This window comes from Urocampus carinirostris, chromosome 2 (genome assembly GCF_059441175.1).
Source record: "Urocampus carinirostris isolate Australia breed hairy pipefish chromosome 2, RoL_Ucar_1.0, whole genome shotgun sequence".
Classification (NCBI taxonomy): Eukaryota; Metazoa; Chordata; class Actinopteri; order Syngnathiformes; family Syngnathidae; genus Urocampus; species Urocampus carinirostris.
In genome coordinates, this window is record NC_142350.1 from 10,632,580 (window position 1) to 10,646,053 (window position 13,474).

At 38.7% G+C, this 13,474-nt stretch overlaps 1 protein-coding gene across 2 annotated transcripts in view; it reads right to left on the reverse strand.

Moving 5' to 3' along the window:
* epha10 (EPH receptor A10) overlaps positions 1–13,474 on the reverse strand; it is a 228,162-nt gene that overhangs the window by 99,196 nt on the left and 115,492 nt on the right. For both annotated transcript variants that reach the window (XM_088328870.1, XM_088328869.1), the window contains exon 4: positions 2,397–2,552. In XM_088328870.1, the coding sequence (XP_088184996.1) occupies positions 2,397–2,552 (156 nt within the window). The remainder of the gene's footprint in view (positions 1–2,396; positions 2,553–13,474) is intronic.

A 13,474-nucleotide genomic window follows, 5' to 3' on the forward strand; every position in this document is an offset into this window, starting at 1 on the left:
ATGGATATACTGTAGATGGCAAGGGAAAAGGCATTGCATTTTATCTCACCATCACACTGTTTTTACTCATGGTGCCATGTTACTAAATACTTGGAGCCGTGATTCAAACTATTCCTTGACACGGAATTGAACTTTGAAAAAGGTTAAATAAAGACATTGCAAATGTTATTTTGTCAATCGATTTTAACTCATTATCAAACTGTTTCATTCATGGTACCACAGACAAATGTTAGACAATGGAAAAAAACGCAAAGTTGTCCTGAAATACAGTGCATCCGGAAAGTATTCACAGCGCTTCACTTTTTCCACATTTTGTTATGTTACAGCCTCATTCCAAATTGTATTAATTTAATCTCTTATCTCAAAATTCTACACAAAATACTCCATTATGACAATGTGAAAATGTTTTTTTTTTTACTTTTTTTGAATTTATTAAAAATAGAAAACTAAGAAATCACATTTACATAAGTATTCACAGCCTTTGCTTAATACTTTGTTGATCCACCAATGGCAGCAAATACAGCCTCAAGTCTTTTTGAATATGATCCCACAAGTTTAGCACACCTATCTTTAGGCAGGAGTGCCCATTCTTCTTTGCAATAAGTCTCAAGCTCAATCATGTTGGATGGGAGACGTTTGTGCACAGCCATTTTCAGATCTCTCCAGAGATGTTCGATCGGATTCAAGTCTGGACTCTGGCTGGGCCACTCCAGGACATTCACGGAGTGGTTCTGAAGCCAATCTTTTGAGATCTTGGCTGTGTGCTTTGGGTCGTTGTCCTGCTGAAAAAAGAACCTTCGCCCCAGCCTGAGGTCAAGAGCGCTCTGGAGCAGGTTTTCATCCAGGATATCTCTATATATTGCTGCATTCATTTTTCCTTCTATCCTGACTAGTCTGCCAGTTCCTGCTGCTGAAAAACATCCCCACAGCATGATGCTGCCACCACCATGTTTCACTGTAGGGATGGTATTGGCCTGGTGATTAGCGTTGCCTGGTTTCCTCCAAACATGGCGCCTGGCATTTACACTAAAGAGTTCAATCTTTGTCTCATCAGACCAGAGAATTTTGTTTCTCACGGTCTGAGAGTCATTCAGGTGCTTTTTGGCAAATTCCAGACGGGCTTCCATGTTCCTTTTACTAAGGAGTGGCTTTTGTCTGGCCACTCTACCATACAGGCCTGATTGGTGGATTGCTGCAGAGATGGTTGTCCTTCTGGAAGACTCTCCTCTCTCCACAGAGGAACGCTGGAGCTCTGACAGAGTGACCATCGGGTTCTTGGTCACCTCCCTGACTAAGGCCCTTCTTCCCCGATCGCTCAGTTTAGAAGGCCGGCCAGCTCTAGGAAGAGTCCTGGTGGTTCCAAATGTCTTCCATTTACGAATAATGGAGGCCACTGTGCTCATTGGGACCTTCAAAGCAGCAGAATTTTTTCTGTATCTTTCCCCAGATTTGTGCCTCAAGACAATCCTGTCTCGCATGTCTACAGACAGTTCTTTTGACTTCATGCTTGGTGTTTGTGCTCTGACATGCACACTCAACTGTGGGACCTTATATAGACAGGTGTGTGCCTTTCCAAATCATGTCCAATCAACTGAATTTACTGCAGGTGGACTCCAATTAAGCTGTAGAAAGATCTCAAGGATGATCAGTGGAAAAAAGATGCACCTGAGCTCAATTTTGAGCTTCATGGCAAAGGCTGTGAATACTTATGTAAATGTGATTTCTTAGTTTTCTATATTTAATAAATTCAAAAAAAGTTAAAAAAAAACATTTTCACACTGTCATAATGGAGTATTTTGTGTAGAATTTTGAGATAAGAGATTAAATTAATACAATTTGGAATGAGGCTGTAACATAACAAAATGTGGAAAAAGTGAAGCGCTGTGAATACTTTCCGGATGCACTGTATATTAATAAACACAAAAAAGCACGACGAGGGAAAAAACCCTTTGGTGTATCTGATAATAAATCAAACTTTGAAGGACATGGACATGAACATATAGTACATTTTATGTTGGTATTGTTTTAAGAGTTTACGGAGTCAATTAGTTTAATCATGGCCCCACATATTAAAAAAAAGTAACGTGAGTAAAATTTGTGTGATGAATAGATACAAACTAAAGCCTTTACTTATGTCATCTATAACCCTAGGGATCTAGTGATTAAGAATCAGCGCTCTCACCTCTGGGATCGGGGTTTGAATCCCGTTGCATCAAATGTTGTGCAAATGTGGTCACGGATATTTTTCGACTGATCAATCATTGCTGGAATAGGGTAATGTTCTGCCGCCAAACCTAGAGTATAACCCGCACCAGAACTTTTTTGTTATTTTTTGGGGGTACAAACAAGTGCACGTTCTGCACAAATAAATATGGTAAGAAAAGAATCAGTCTTACGTGTGCATGGCGAGGAGGGAGAGTCCAGGGGGGTTCGGAAGTGGTCCGGGGCGCACACACACGCCACTGAGCCGTCGTCCTCGGAGACACTGTTTGCGGGGCAGGGGAAGCACTCTTGCTGCCTGGAGGACATCTTGTAAGATCCAGGAGGACACGCTGCAAAATGCAAAACACAGGAAACCTCATGAAGGGCCACAAAAATCGGGTTTCAAACCTGGCTTTATAGTTGAGAAAAGGGGAGAGGCGAGTATCAATACCAGGTTCAAGATCTAAGATTCAGGTGATGAGATCCTTGCCTATCCATCTACCTTGGTCATTGCCATCAAGAGGAGTGACCGACAGCAAGACAAACACATACAATAACAAAGAATATAAAGAAGGGAAAAAATAGCAAAAAACACACACAAACATTTTTGGACCATGGCTAACCCAAATGCCCAAACACCCAAATAAGTTAAGCACCTCGGCACCTAAGTTGGTCATGCTTTCATCACTCCAGATGAAACGGGACACAAGAAAGCGGCCATGTCACTCGGGTCAGGGTGACACAATACACTCTTCTGTTAAACAGCAGGGCCCAACAGCTTTCACCGGTTTACCCCTGCCGCATCATACAGGTACCCTACCCATCCCTTAGAATGCTACCAAACATCCCACTATCCTTTCACAACACCTCTCCACTCATTCCTATCACCAACGAGAGCGCTAGCTTCCACTACATTTAGACCTCTTTCCACCTGTGCACTCATAACACCATCCATCCAAGTCAATCGCGGCCTTCCTCTTAGTCCCCTTCCATTTACCTCTGCTCTGTAGATCCTCTTCAACATTCGTTCCTCACCCATCCTCTCCATGTGTCCAAACCAACCGAGTACTCTCTTATCCACACACTTGCTCAGTTCCACTACTACTCCAGTTCTGTCTCTCACAATTTCATTTCTCAATCTATCCAATCTTGCCACTCCTAACATACTCCTCAAATCTGCATTCAGGCTCCAAGTCTCTGCACCATACAACACAGTCGGCACAATCACACTATCATACAGACCCCTCTTAATATCCATACTCATACTCTTCTTGCTCATCACTATCGTCAGAGCACCCAAAACCTTGCTTCCTTGATTCACTTCGTGCAATACCTCGCACTCTCCATTACCAACCTTCTGAATATTTCCTCAGAATCAGCCACAAGCGCTGTGTCCTCTGCAAACAACAACTGACTTAGCTGCCACATTGTTATAGATCAGCTCTACACCTCTGTCAAATACTCTTGCATTCACCTCTCTCACCACGCCATCCATGTACACATTAAACAGCCATGGTGACATCAAACACCCCTGTCTCACAACAGTCAACACAGGGAACCACTCACTTGTCTCATTCCCTACTTCCTTGCCGATATCAGCAATATATATTGCATCAGTACTTGCAACAGTTGCCAAAAAATGAATAAATATTGAGGGAACATGTTGGGATTTAAAATGATTAAAATATATGTAATAGAATTAAGAGACTTTTATATACTATCTGTAGCTTGTATCGGTATTAATGACCACTCAAGAGTTGAGTAAGGGTATCTGAGAAAACCTGTTATCAAAAATCTAATTTTTAGAGTGCATTCATCTGATAAATTTGTCATTTCAAAACATCAATTTGAAATTGTGATGATTGGTGAAATTTAGGTTAGTAACTTAAAAGTTGAATTTGATTCTGGAGTTGATTATGAAAGAATAGTTAATATGTTAATTTATGACAATAATTGGGTAGTTTTGGGGGGTTTTGGTAGAACTTTGACGAATAACTTTCCATTAAAGCAGATTTAAGAAATTAGAATAGACAATTTATACAGGTGATAATCGTTTTTTGTTTTTTTAAAATATACGTTTAATTTTTTAGTTTAAAAAAATGATATTAACAGACCGGCACAGTTCTGAGGTCATGAGATCAAACCTTCCTGTGTGGAGTTTGCATGTTCTCCCCGTGCTTGCGTGGGTTTCCTCCCACATTCCAAATACATGCATGTCAGGTTAATTGGCTGGTCCAAATTGTCTCTAGGTGTGAATGAGCGAGGTAGTTGTCTGTCTCTGTGTGCCCTTCTACTGACTTGCAACCAGTTCAGGGTGTCCCCTGCCTACTGCACGGAGATAGCTGGGATGATAATGGATGGATGAATATTAACAGACCATTGCAATTTTGTTTTGTATTATTTGACTAAAACTCCTCCTGCTTATTTTTATTTTTTAATCAATATCAATACATTTAAATACCAGTATATGTGGTTTATTGTTTAAAAATGCTTACTATAAATAAAACAATTAGTTTGAGGCGTTTTCTCCCCGCTGTATTTTAGAGTTTATAGGTAAGGAAAAGAAACAATCTGATATTATCACGAATAACGACTGTTTGGGTGGAAACAATAGCAACTTAAAATAAAAGTAATATTCCCCAAACTCAATTTTCGGGTGTTGTTTTGAGCTGTTCCGTTCTATTAGCAAGAAGTTTTGAGGTATCCCGCCGGAACGACAAAAAAAAACAAAAAAAACCTGAACTATTCCGAGGGAGCTATCCAATTTCGACCCCACGTGCTAGCGCTTAACGAAGTGACACAACGGCTAGCGGCGTTCAAAACGTGGCTATTTGACACTCTTGCTACGCCTTTTTCATTTTCTAGCGCCCGTGCCTTCGGAGCAGGTGATAATGGGTGTGAAATGGGGATGCCAGCTCCTGCCTGATCTCTCTTCTGAGACTACATTATAAACAATGCATTTGCATTTCGGCTTTCTTCACGTTCTGCCGGCTTTCCGTCAAAACAACATGTTACTTCTTCTCGGGTTAACGTGAGCAGGGTTTGATATTCAGACGGATCGAGAGCTAAAATTTGATGTGGATTGTCAAGACGTGCTGATGTTCAAAACGGTACTACATAAGGTATTACATAAGTACAGAAAAAGCCATTTTTGGGCACATTGATTGTAAATGTTTTTGAGGGCTGTACAACCCTGGTCCTATAAATGCATTTTAATGTTTATATACATGTATATTTCCATTGTTTAATATTAAAAAGGACATTTGAGAAAGTTTTAAACTACATAAGTGTAAAAAATATATATTTTTGGGTACATTGACTCCTATTATAAATCTTGTTTTTGATCAACTTTAGTAGCTTAAAAGGGTGCTAGCCTTGCAACCAAGAGGTTGCAGGCTAGAATCCCGGCTGTTCCGGGTTATATTTGGAAGTGTTCTTGGGCAAGACATTGAACCCCTAATGCCGCCAATATAGGAATATACGCTATAGGTAGGCGCCTTATATGGCTGACTCTGCTATTGGTATGAGAGCGTGTGTGTGTGTGTGTGTGTGTGTGTGTGTGTGTGTGTGTGTGTGTGTGTGTGTGTGTGTGTGTGTGTGTGTGTGTGTGTGTGTGTCTGAATGGGTAAGTATGAAGTATAATATAAGGTGCTTTAGGAAGTCTTCAGTGACTGGTTTAAAGCCTAACCCTAACTCTAAATGCTGTCCATTTACCCTTTACAATATTGTCATTTTACCGGATATTTTAATATAAAAATATAACAAAATAAGTAAAACAATAGAAACAAAAACACATAGTAAGATATCGTAACATAAAAACAGTAATGTTAAAAAACATTTGTAATAATTTGGATAAATAAAAATAATACATACATTAAGAATTACAAGAGAACTGAATTTTTAAAAAAATATATTTTACTTTATCTATAAAATTATTTTCAAAATGTTTAGCTATGCTTTTTGAAGCATGGGGCTTTTTATATTGTTATTATTATTCAAAAAGGAAAATGTAAAAAAAAGTAAAAAAAAAAATGCAGAATTAAAAAAAAAAACATCTGGATAACTCGGTTTTAGTGGGGAAGAATAGTTTTCATATTTTTAAATTAGTTTTGAACTTAACATTTTTATCAAGGTTTAGCCAAACCAGTTTGGTATTTAAAGAAAATATTATTAATAAAAAATAAGTAATAAAAAGTACATACAATTATACAGAACACTGCATAATATATACACACACAATAAACTTTATACAGTTATTATTACTTGTATAAATGATATGCTATAACAATAAATTATGTATAATAGTTTTTGCATCATGCTAACGATTATATTATATAATGTATCGATGTATTTTTTTGACTTATTTTCGTTATTAACAACATCGTCTCAACCTTTAAATTTTCCTGAGCATGCAACAACGGAAAAAATTAAACTTCGTGAATCTGAATGAATTACTTACGATCTACTGTGTTTTAAGCCTTCTATATGGTTCTTAACGTATCTTGAACATGTAAAGCTTCATTTACCCGTCACTAAGTAGGCGTTAACTGTCAATTTGGGGGAAACGAGACAGAAGTCTGCCAGGACAGCTGGCAAAGCAGCCGGCCGCCGATGGACGGGCGCGAGACGCCGAGATGTGCGGAGGGAGAACAATAAACAGGCGGGGGAAATGGACACCTTGGCTTTGACACGTAGACGGAATCCGACTGAAGATAAGCGAATGTCCGGCGCATACAGATGAGAAGAAAGAAGCCTTGGAGCTGACAGCCGTCCGGCGAGACGGAGGTCTCGCCTAGCCAAAATAGACGAGACGAGGCCCGGCGTCTACAAACGCTTTCGGGGCGGAAGGGAGTGAGGACGCGCTCACACTTTTAATTTAAGAGGACGCTTTTTGCATTTTTGATGGACTCGCGCTCTTTGGATTTTTTACTCTGTTGTACTCAGCACATCATTAAACATTTTGTTTTTGCTATTATTTCCTTGCTTTTATGGCTGAATACTGATACCTGCTACTTATACCAGTGTACATGACAGACTTATTCTGAGGTAGGGGATGCACGATACAACTTTTCCTTCAGACCAAATCCCAAATCTAAAATAGTCATCCAAATGAAATATCTGAAGCCAGCACTTAAGTGCAAGTACTGATACCAACTATCAGTGTTAATGCATATATCCGCCTTGTTTAAGGTATGTTAGGGATGCCCTACACCACAGGTGTCAAACAGGCGGCCCGCGGGCCAGATCAGGCCCGCTGAGGGATTGAATCCGGCCCGCGAGACAACACTCAAAGAAGCGCAAGAGAAAAACAAAGTGGCAGGTTGAAATATGTGAACTTGATGTTGCCAAAGCCAGGTGCCTCTCACAAAGACACTGTACTTGTATTCATTTCTCTCTCTCTCTCTCTCTCTCTCTCTCTCTCTCTCTCTCTCTCTCTCTCTCTCTCTCTCTCTCTCTCTCTCTCTCTCTCTCTCTTTCTCTCTTTCTTTTCCACCCCTTTTCTCCCACTCCGTCTCCATCTCTTTCACTCTCTGTGTCTCTCTTTTTCTCCTTCTTTGTTGCTCTTTGTATCTTTCTCTCTCTGTGTTTTTTAACCTCTGTTGATCTAACCTCCTTTTTTCCTTTTCTCTCACTTCTCTTTCTCTCTTCATACCCTTCTCTTTTCTCTCCTTCTGTCTTTCTATTTCTCTTTGGATTTCTTTCTTCCTCCCCCTTTCTTTTCCCCCTCTCTCACGACTTTATCTTTTGCTTCTCACGCTCTCTCCCTCTCTCTCTTTTTATTTCTTTGTCCAGCCCTCTCTCCTTTTCCCTCCCTCTTTCTCTTATTTCTTTATCTCTTTTTCTTTCTCTTTAATCTACTAGTCCGGCCCCCGACATAATATTTGTTCTATCGTGTGGCCCCCCGAGTTAAAATGAGTTTGACACCCCTGGGCCTAGACCTGTTTTCTTTTAGACCAATACCCAAATCTAACAAAGCCATCAATATCAAATACCCAGGGAAGTGCAAGTATGGATGCCAGCTGCCGGTATCATTGCAAATATCAGCCTCATTGTAAGTATCTGTTAGCGATGCACAATGCCGATTTTTGTATAAACCGATATGCAAATCTAAAATAGTCATCAAAATCAAATATCTGATGCCAACACTTCAGGATGTCGAAGTATGAATACCATGTACCAGGGCACATTTCAGCCTTATTTCAATTTGTCTGTTAGGGATCCATGATACCACTTTTCCTTCAGATCCAGGAACAAATCCACATATAGGGTAGTAATTGACATCAAAAAGCTGACACAGGAAACATGGAGTTGGCAAATACTGATACCAGCCACTGGCAAACATCACCCTTATATTAAAGTATCTGACAGGGATGCACTCTATCACGTTTCTTCAGGCCAATACCAAATTGTAAAGTAGTCATTGACATCGAATGGCAGATACAAAAAAATAGGGAGTATTTATACCAGCTACTGCTAACAGTGCAAACATCAGCCTTATTTCAAAGCATTTTTTAGGGATGTACAATACCTAATTTCTGTCTGTTAAATATAAATACAACAAAAAAATGACCATCTATAGATATCGGTGAAAATATTAGGAATTTACCCAAATCTAAAACATTCAATATTTGATACATATACCCAGGGAAGTGTGTATGGAAGTATGAATACCCACTCCTCAAATCAGTACAAATATCGGTCCTATTGTAAGGTATGTGTGATGCGTGCTTTTTCTGTTTCCTTCTGTTACCCAAATTTCAAACAGTCAATCGAATCAAATATCTGATCCTGATGCCAAAGAAAGTACGGACACCAGCAACCAGAATCAGTACAGTACTAAAATCAGCCTCTTTCAAAGTATTTGTTAGGGATAAAGAATGTCACTTTCCTACAGAATGATACAATATTCAGATCTAAATTAGTCCATATCAAACATCTGATACTAGTATTTATTTATTTATTATTATTCAGCCAGTATCAACCATCAACATGATATCTACCGGAAATCATTTTGTCACGCGAAGCTATCGACGTGACTCGTCGCCTTCGATCGGCGCCGGGTTTTTAGACCCAACTGCTGTGTTGGGAGTCATTAGGTGACCTAAGGGGGGACATGTATGGATGCCACCTACTAGTATAATTGCAAATATTAGCCTGAAATTAAAGTACAGTGGAACCTCGGTTTTCGAACGCCTCTCAGTTCGGACAAATCGGTGTTCGACCAAAAATTTCGAGAAATTCTTGCTTCTCTGTTCGGTCAAAAAAATCGGAGTTCGAACACCGGTACGCTAGTGTGCGATGCTGAGCGGCGTACGGGTGTTTTAGCCCCTAGTTATGCCTCCGAAGAAGGTCGGTGCAAGCAGGACAGGTGAAAAAAGACAAGTTGTCCGTAAAACTATTGCCTTTAAGAAAGACATAATAGCTAAATATGAAAGAGGTGTATGAATTTCCGATCTTGCTAGTGAATACAGCATGGCTAAATCTACTATCAGTACGATAGTAAAGAATAAGGAGGCTGTGAAATCGAGTGATGCGGTTAAGGAAGTTAGCGCTATAAGCAAGCAACTGCCGCAAGTTTTGGAAGAGGTTGAAAAACTTTTGATGATTTTTCTCTCCCCACTGTCCACCACAAAGGTAAGAAATCCAATTCATAATCCTTTTTTTTTTATTTTTGCACATTCATGTTAGCGTAATCTTTCGTACGGAAGATTACGCTAACGCGAACGTACGATTAGCCTGGGTTAGCTTCATGTTTACGTTCATGGTAAACATTTAGGGTGTTGGAACGGATTAAATTAATTTTATATTACCTTTAATGGGAAAAACGATTTCGGTGATTGAACAAATCGGTTTTTGAACAGGGTTCTGGAACAGATTATGGTCGAGAACCGAGGTTCCACTGTACCTCCTAGGGATGCAACGTTACCATTTTTATTTCAGGCAGATAGCCAAATCATCAACATCAAATATCTGATACCAATACCAAGGGAAGTACAAGTATGGAAAGCAGCTACCAGTATCAGTGCTAATGTCAACCTTTTTCTATTGTATATCTTAGGGATGGACAATACCGCTTCTCCTTTTAGACCATATCAACATCCAATACCTGACACCAATACATTTGAATGGTAGAGCATGGTATCTGATATGATTGCACGATACAAAAATTGCATCAGACCAAAACCCAAATCTAAATCTTTTGCTATTCTTTTATTGTTATCACCTATGAATAATAATAATAATAATTTCCTCGTATTGTCATTCTGTGTAACAATGTACACAGAACGAAATGTCGATTGCACCTGACCCGTTGTAGCGAGCCGATGCAGCCGCAGCCAACAGAGGGCGCCGCCGACCACTTTTTAAGTCTTAGGAATGACTCGGCCGGGGCGCGAACCACCGACCTCCCAGTCTCAAAGCGGGCACCTTACCATCTAGGCTACTGAGCTGGATGGGTGAACACTGAAGTCAGCAACCGGGATAAACTCAACATCAGCCTTATTGTGATACATCTGTTAGTGATGCACACATTCTTTTCATTGATACTGATACCCAATCAAAATTTACAACATCAAATGTATGATACTAATACCACTGGTAAAATGTTTTCTTTTTACTTTTTTATGTATTTGTTTTTAACAAATCAAACACTAGAAATTAGTGTAGTAAGAAATTAGCTTATATTTTTGCTATTTCCAGACAAATATATATTGTGTCTTAAGGTGTTTTGTTTATAATATTCTCTTCTTTATATGTATTATTTATGTAGTATTACTGGTATTACTTCATATGTGTAATATGTATCGATGACTGCTCAAGAGTTTGTTATAGTAACTTTCTAAAAAAAAAACTAGTATCAAACATTCTCCTCAACACTTGATTCATATTTAGTTGTCCCCAAGGTACTAAAACCTTCCTCAACGTGTACATTTTCACATCACACTAATTGTTTTATTTTGATACATTACTCGAAGATACTAAAACGAGGTCAACGGATACCAATTCCTGACAAAGACTTACGTCTTTGCGAAAAGAATTAATTTAAAGTTTCTTTTGGAACCTCTCTCGCTTCAATTAACCTTAAACATGAACATTAATAAATCATGGAGCACTTAACACAATAAATGCGAGCGCCGCTGATTGCTCACAATGATTAATATTAATCGCCATAAAAGAGGACCGCTCACGTAAACAACTCACAGGTCTCGTTGGTAACACGAGAAAAAATACAACATAAATTATGTCATCCTTTTCGGTATCGCTCAACACTGATTTGGAATGTTGGGATGTTTTGTACGATAACCGGCGTGGAAGGAAGACGATTCCGGCAGGTGGAAATTAAAAATTCAGAGCGCTTCAATTCCGATGCTAATTCTTTTCGCGGTACGGCAGCTTTAAGTTACGCCAAATGAATACTCATTAAGCGGAAGGTCGCTTTTGCATCACGCCGATTTCAGTCCTCAGTGTCAGACAGGTAGGAGGCGCGGGAGAAAAATGACTGATCCGTTTATATCGTGCACGCTCGGCTGGATTATTGTTATTAAAAATGGGAAGTGATGGGGGTGTCATTATGGCTGCTTTGGATTCAGTTCAGGGGGTTTTCGGGGAAAAAAAACGAGAATAAAATGTAGCAATAATGTAGGCGTTGCTTTGTTTTTAAATTACAATCATCACTGATGCTGGTGCCGGGTACAGATACTGCAAGAAATAGATTACACGTAAAAATCACCAGGCTGTACTTGCCCAAGACACACCACAAGAAATGGTCCCCCACAATCCCCTAGTGGCTAGGGATACACAACCTAGAAACCTCCCACCCCCCAAAAAAACAAAAAACAAAAAAGAGATTATAAAGATAAAATATAAATGAGGTTCAATACATCTTCTTTTAGAACAATACCGAAACCTCTTGATTAGTCATCAATACTGATACCACCACCACCCAAATAAATTAAAATCAATATTTTTATATCCAAACACAATCTTTTTTCATGGCCACGATTAACTAACAATAACCAATGTTTTTCTAGTTACTAACAGTAAAATAGCAACGAGATGGCAAACAATAGTGCTATCAATCATATCATAGATAGTACCTATTGTAAAAATATCAGTAAAGAAGGGTAGACACCGATACATGGTGTCATCAGGCCGATACGTAGCCTTAATCAATGATATCCTATTTATGAGGGCTACTCCTTTTTCAACCATGAACTAGATTTAAAAATAATAAGTTAAAAAAAGAAAATGCTGGCATTCAATTAAAGAAAAAAAAAATCTAAAATTAGATAAATATCATTATCTCTATAACTACCCGAGACGGGTTTAAAGGTTTCTCTGGCTGGTATCAATCTGAAAAAAGTGATATTGAACATTAACTCAAGTCACTTAACATTTATTTGTAAACCCTTAATCACAGAATGTTTGAAAGAATTGCACAGGCCACTACGGTATTCAACATTTCTTTATTCGCTTAATATTAGGATGGGCTTGTAGCGATACCAGGTATTAAATCAGACGGACACCAAGTGATATTTAAAGCATTGTATTGAACTACATTTTCAAAAATTGCGTCAATAGATACCATATTTCCATGCAAATTAAATGAAATAATTATATATAAATGACAAATAATATATTCTCTATTATTATCGGAGACTACATGTAAAAATAGTACTCGGACTGGTGTCTACCTGAGGTAAAAAGTGGCATTGAAAATCAATATTCAGCATTTTTTAATCATTTAATATTACATTACTGTATGGGATAAGGAATGAAGAAGTAAGATGAAAAACTGGTGATAGTGGGTGTGTGGTATAGTTAGGTAGGTTGGTAGGTAGGTAGGTAGGTAGGTTGGTAGGTAGTTGGGTGGGTAGGTGGTTTGGTCGGCGTATGGGTGGGCTGGCTTGGTTGGGTTGGTGTGTACGTATGTAGGTACGTAGAAAGGAGGAGTAGCGATACTACGTACCTGTATCAGGCGGCCACCAGGCCAATATTTAAGGTATCTCATATTGGTAAGCAAGTCCATGAAAGTTTATTCAATTTCATTCATTACAATATTTAGTCATCAAATGCGGAAAAGTTAGACCAAAATTAGTGATATCAAAATCATATACATTTAAGGAAATTTTATGTATTTGTACATATTAGTTGTTGTGTTAGAATAATTTTTATGTCTCATGAAAAAGAGAATATAAATGATGACTTGGATAAATATCCATCAGTACACTAAGGTAACATATTCCTTAATTGACCCTTTGCAAGTGACATC